Source organism: Pogonomyrmex barbatus, unplaced genomic scaffold (genome assembly GCF_055798465.1).
Source record: "Pogonomyrmex barbatus isolate J1 unplaced genomic scaffold, ASM5579846v1 scaffold10, whole genome shotgun sequence".
Lineage (NCBI taxonomy): Eukaryota > Metazoa > Arthropoda > Insecta > Hymenoptera > Formicidae > Pogonomyrmex > Pogonomyrmex barbatus.
The window spans coordinates 6269805-6276460 of NW_028297099.1; the positions used below are offsets into that span (position 1 = coordinate 6269805).

Sequence of the window (6656 nt, forward strand, 5' to 3'; positions counted from 1 at the left end):
GAGAGAAACAATTTCGTTTTAAATCAAAGACTTGAGCTAAAAAACGAGGAGAAAACAACAAAACGAATACGAGCCATTTGTAGCACGCAAAAGTAATGCGCACGTGGCATGCGTCGTGCATCAAATACGTATTTGCTCTATTGTTTTCGAGAACTTTATCAATTTTATTAACCAAACTTTCGACGTCAGAATCACGGCAACTAACCTAACTAAATTCAAAATTTACTAGTATATATCCGAATAATTTATCTTTCAATGTCCTACTCACCGACATATGAAATTCCATTTACGACATCCACGTAAGAAAGAATAATTTTATTGTATAACGCAATAATAATGCAACAACGTACAATAGCGAATAACAATCGCTACTTAACTTAGCGTAAATAACAATTACTACTTACTTCCCATTTAAGCATAAGTCTCTACCTCTACACGCGATTTCGCAATTTTGCATCTCTGTTACTGATTCACTATTCAGAGTCATTATTCATTCGCGCTATTTCCGGTCTGTAATACAGATTTTGCAAATAATTATCGCTGTGATCGTCCAGTCGTCTGATTATCGCGCAACATTTCGAGATTATATATAACGTATTAATATCGTAATTCGCCCGCTTGCTCATTTTGTAGCCACCATGCCGAGCAACTCATTCGACCGGAAGTCTCCAAGCTATTAGCGGATCCGCCGCAAGGTGGAAACAAAAATCACAATTACGAGAATAGCCAACTTTTGTATTCCGACACAACGTATAACGTCCGCGATTTTATATCGCAAGAAGACAACGAGTTAGTGGATAAAAGTTATGGAGACGGTTCTCCGAATGAAATATGCGCCTTTAAATTGGATCAGGAGAAGATTGATGAGCTTGCGAACGATTATCGCGTTGAAACGTGTGTATCTTCCAGCCGCGAAAGCGCGATACAAAAGGAATCTTACAAGGAAACGGTCAAGAGTGATGATACTCGATCAAGAAACGAAGATGAATCTCGATGCAAATCGAATCGTAGGAGAAAAACACGTCGCAAGATACCCAAAGGAGTTATCATAGAGCTTAGCAATGATGTTTACGATACTTCTTGTGACGGTATTAAAATCGGCGTTATTTCGATGCATAATCTAAAACCTGAAATGAAATTTATTACAGTACCAAAAAAGTATGAAATTCTTCCTTTTTCTTCCTTTAAACAAAGATAAATATTTTTTACAATATGTATATAAGATAAATATCTTATACATATGTATCTTTGGTTTTACAACAAAGATAAATATCTTTGAAATTTTGTAAATTCTTTAAAAAGAAAAATAAAATTTAAATGTACAATTTCTTTTTAGGAAATCTAATCATCTAATATGGAATTCCAATCCAAGAAAGAAGACGAATAAAATGAATAAAATGATTGACGATTCTATACTGGCTATATTTTATATCGAAAATCGCAACAAATTGAAGAAGACTCGAAGATCGACGAAAGCAAAAAGAACTGGTACAAATTATCGTATAAAATCAATAAATAACATGTTGCACAAGGATGTCGATATGACGACCGTTAAACCGAGGAAATTAGAAAATACGTTAAACGAGCGACGAGAGTTGCATGCAGAAAATGATACGCAGTCGCATTGTATGTCCAACGATATTCTTCAGTCAACGCAATGCTGTCATCATGATGACACACTGCTTGATATTGATAACGTGCGATATCCGATATTGAACACAGCGCAAACATATGTCAACGCGAGGAAACGTATCGCGAGCTACTGTTGCTCGATTTTTAACGACACCGAGCATCAAGAATATCACATTTGCGATCGGGAGGATTACAACGCAGATTCCGATTTCAATGCGGAGATGCGGGCCGATTGGACGGCCGAATGCTTTCATCCCGAATACACGCATGCGAGGGGACGTCGGTGTTTCTGTGACTCGGGCGAGTGCGATCCCGATATAAATATGCAGCACGACCATTGCCCCCCGATGTCGCGAACGGCAAGACTATTCGAGAATTCCGCTCTTTCGAGGAAGCGTCAAAGGGAAGAGGTAGGATCGGATGAACTCCGGACGGATATCGCGCCTGAATTCGCAACGAAAGCCGATGAATATTCTTCAGACGGAGTCGGGCGGTGTACGAATTGCACGAACGAGGAAAGAGAAAGTACGGCGATCCGGAAACGCGCGTCTTCCGAGCCCGGCGGAAGCTTCACCAATTTTTACCATTCGCGCTTCGCAGATGCGTCGCGACGCGAAATTGATACGCGTCCTGAAAGGCGCGCGTGGACGAAGACGACGACGTCGACGGAGAGGGATGACGATCGGTCGTATAAATCAGATTCGTTGAAAGCCGCCGACACGTGGGATGCACACGCGGGAAGAAACAACAACTGTCTCGAACGGCCTTACGCCTTAGGCCGAGCTGTCGCGGAACCGTCGCGTTCCGACCAATCCTCTCCCGAGGAAAAAGGTGGATTCGCCTGCGGAGTGGATTTGAAGTGGAAACGGGGCTCCATTGAAACTGACGCCCAACAATTGGATTACAAATGGAAGAGAAGAATCGCGACCGTAGACGCTGATACACGCGCGAATGTGAATTTCAAAGGAAAACGTGATTCCAGGTGAGAGTCGATTTGAATGAGATATGCTTGCGCGATAAAGGAACCGCGACATCTTTCCTCTTTATCCTTCTCTTTATATATATATATATATATATATATATATATTCCTCTCTCTTCCTCTCGTCGTTACCTAACGTCGACTATGTCTAACAGATATAAATCGGAAGAGGCGATTCGTGTCCAATTGCGCGAAAACGTGAAGATAAGGAAGCGCAAGAGCTTGCAAATGGTAGAAGCAACGTTAGTTCCCGCCTGATTTTGGCATTTGTGCAGCATACATCTATTCTCGATAAATAGGATTCTACATTTTGAAAGTTGTTCCCGTATATCAGATTCTTTTTATGTTTTTAATTTATACAGGATTTGTGTATTCATAATACATTTTAATTGTCGTTTTCGATGTGAAAACATCATCCTAAAATTTATAATATATTGTAATTCACTTCACTACTCCGATTAACATCGTTGAAATATTTTAATTTAGTAAATTTATTTTGATATATGATATACGATATATTTTAATTTGTTTAAAATATTTTAATTTATTTATTTACATTTTAATTTATATTTTTTAATTTTAATAATCTCTCTCACGTTATAGAATGTAAAACGGATCTCTATGTTACATTTCTTTCTCGAATTCTCTGATTAATTCAAAATCAACTTTTCTTTCGAGGCACGTTAAGAGCAAAGTTCCACGGATGTTTCGCAGATCGCAAACGAGATGTGACAATACAAACAACGTCGACGGCAAACGTAGCGAGACACACGATTACTCTCTTTGGGCGAGTTTACGGATGGGCAAAATTTGGTCGCAAGTACACGACGCCTGCAAGAACGTCGTAAAGCTCGTTGCTACGAGTGTCGACCGTGTTGTGAAGGATGCATCCAAATCGGAATGTTCGCAGAGAAATCCCGTCGAAGTGGCTGATGCGACGCTCGCCGAGAGTTCGTCCTCGTGCGCCGGCAAAATATGCGGTGAAACGTGTCGTAAAAATTTAATGCGCTCAAAGAGCAGGGAAAAAACGGAAGCACGTCAAGAACGCACAATCGGGGACGTGGGAAAATATCGCGGGGATACAGAAGCACCGATGTGGAAAAACTCGCGGACCATTACACCTTCTCGCCGCGATACGCGGGAGCACGTGTGTCAAAATGGCAAAAAAGTGGAGGGTGAAAAGTCTTGCATGGCTTACAACGGTACGATTAATAGTGATCAATCTTTATGCATCTACCTGTTGCATTGGCAGAGTCATCGAAAGCTTATATTTAACACAGGCAACACGTACGGCAACACGTCGCGCACGTTCGGATCAACTAAAAAAATATATATGTCAAATCTTTTGAAAGATATATCTTTTTTATAAAGATAATAACGCGATAACGAAACGCTCTCTTATAGTTTTTCTTGCCTTTTAATTTTCAATCCAAATATCATATTTTTCTGTCGTCTCTCTGCATCTTTACATGAATATTGCGCTGCAGTAGAAATATATATTTTTTTATTTCGATTGAGTTAAATAAAAAATAATTTTTTTAATTTTATGAATAAATATAAATTTCTGCAGATTTGCGTTACGATCATCATAAAATGACAGAGATTCTGTTTTATAACCTTCCTGAAGACATTCTCTTTAAAAATTTTCAAATTTATATACATTGAAGACACGTAGGTATTTAGATTTTACACGTAAAGCCTTTGCACGTAAAAATTTGCATTTAGATATGAATGTTAGATGTGCAATATTCAATATCATAAGTTACTTTCTTCTTTCTCGTGTATATAAAGTTCTTGTTTTTGATATGAAAATGATAATTGCTCTTCTAGAATATGAACGTGGCAGGCGCCGGGATATCATGGAATTCCCACCACGGAATGAAACGTACAACAGCCATGAGAATGTACATTCTCAATTCCATTTAAGTGAGTCCTTCATGTATCTCGAGAACTCTGTATACCCGGAACTTCGCAGCAGGGGTGGCAGCGATGATAACCGGGTTTCTACGTGGAACACTGGAGATAATCAGAAATCTGTGCAATGTATTTACGAAACGGCGAGACCTGGCGAACGTTATCGGAATTCCACTTCCAAAAAATGCGTGTGTTACGACAGAACTCAAGACGCTCGCAAGACAGGCGCTCGTCGCGTTAATCAAAACTCGCAAGACGTTGCTTGTTATGAAGTATTTGTAACTACCACTCAAGTGATTCGCGCAAATGTACCGGATGCTTCGCGAAATCTGCATCACGAGCAGACAAGTGTATCTTCTCTGGAAGACGACAGACGAGTGAAAATACACGCGACGTCTGGACAAACAAGATCTCGCAAGAAAACGGAAACATGCGAGGATATCGAGGCTGCGACCGGCGCGGAAACCAAAAGTAGCTTCACGTCGACGATCGCGGACGCAATGGTATCCTCGACAGAGGCGAATCCCAAAGTTCATTCGTCGCGGAACGACCCGAACGAGCCGATAGCATCGACTTCCAATTGGGAGACATCGTCTGTTTCGCCGAAAAAATCACGGAGAAATCGTCCTTTGAGATGGCCAATCTGCGCGAAGATAAAATTCTGGAGGAAACGATCGCCCGATAATAAAACCATCGCGTCTGTGCTTAAACGGGACAGAAGGGGCATTGAAAGAAAGGAGCCATCGACCGCTATTACTTGCGATAGCAGAGTGAAGATTACGCAAATAGAATCGTCTGCTGTGCAAACCTGTGTTCGAGAAGGCAATAAAAGGCGGGCCTACGTAAGCGTTCAAGTGCAAACACCTGACGCGATTGTTATGAGGATTTTATCGGAGTTCCTTGTCAGCGGCGAAAAGAGGAGGAAGGTGTTGATGAGAATAATGCTGCAATCGGAATCAGACCACGATATTTCGGACAGAAAAGAGGCGGAAGCGCAAACATCATCGAGTGACATTACTTCCGACATGGAAATATTTGAACATCCGGGCAGATGTCCCGGGACCACGTCGAAAGCTGTGCAATGTTTCGTCTGTGATAAACAAAATTGTTATGAAATAATAGAATTAGACAGCTCGATTAATTTAGAGGAACCGTTAATCACGGAATATCCAGAAACATCTGAATTAAGCGATTTAATCGAACGAAAACCACATATTAAAATTCCTCCGTAATTCGTATCCAAAAAATTTGTTTACTAAAGCATTTATTAAGAAAAGAAATAAATCGATACATGTGACGCGATAAATGATTATTTAAAGCAGCAATACTGAAATTTGCGTTTGTCAGATTAGATCAATCAAGTCAGATTAGATCATTTCGAGATATCGAGAAATCGAAGTTTCAGTTAATTTAATTAAATTTCAGTAACCTTACATTTCTTCACATATACTCATATTTTTGTTTGTCAAGCTGTAACTATGTCATATCAAAAATGTATTCGACATATTCATATTCTACTAAAATTTATGTCCAAGTTAGAATTTTGATTAATAATAACAACAGAAACAAATAAGTTACAAAGTATGAAAAAAATTACCTTCCCTGAAAGTTATAAAATTTAAACAAAGTTGCATGTTCTAAATAATTTTTTTATTCAGTATGAAGCATGAAAATTGCAATTTAGCTTATTCAATATTAGCATATTCAATTTAACATATTCAATATTAGCAATTATTAACGGAGAGTAGAGTTAATATTCTATAACATTAATATTATTATTATTATATCAAATAAACATATTAAGCACCGCAAGCATGGCAAATAACAGAAACGAAATTGTTGATTCTGATACAAATCATACTAAACAAACAGATTGTTTGTTAGGCACTTACTGCAATGTGCCAAATGCAATTAGCAGAAATTTGTCAACGCCAGAGAGATATAAATTCTTTCACAAGATACTAAAGTATTTAACGCATTCCACTGCGCGAATAACACAATATAAAAAAATGAGATGTATTTTTAAAAAAAATAAAAAACGAAAAGTCACGCCGTCTAAACCTGAAGAAGAATTTGTCGCAGACACCTCATTATCATCAATTGAAGATGACGTCAAATTTGATGCGGAAG

At 38.8% G+C, this 6656-nt stretch overlaps 1 protein-coding gene across 1 annotated transcript; it reads left to right on the forward strand.

Annotated features, from left to right (window-relative positions):
- Positions 1–607: 607 nt before the first annotated feature.
- Positions 608–6183, forward strand: LOC105432627 (uncharacterized; the record flags this gene model as incomplete). The annotated part of the gene is made up of 5 exons (XM_089070552.1): positions 608–1158; positions 1337–2614; positions 2768–2854; positions 3327–3814; positions 4443–6183. Coding segments are annotated over 5 exons (3720 nt in total), but the record flags the coding sequence as incomplete, so codon positions are not given.
- Positions 6184–6656: the final 473 nt, after the last annotated feature.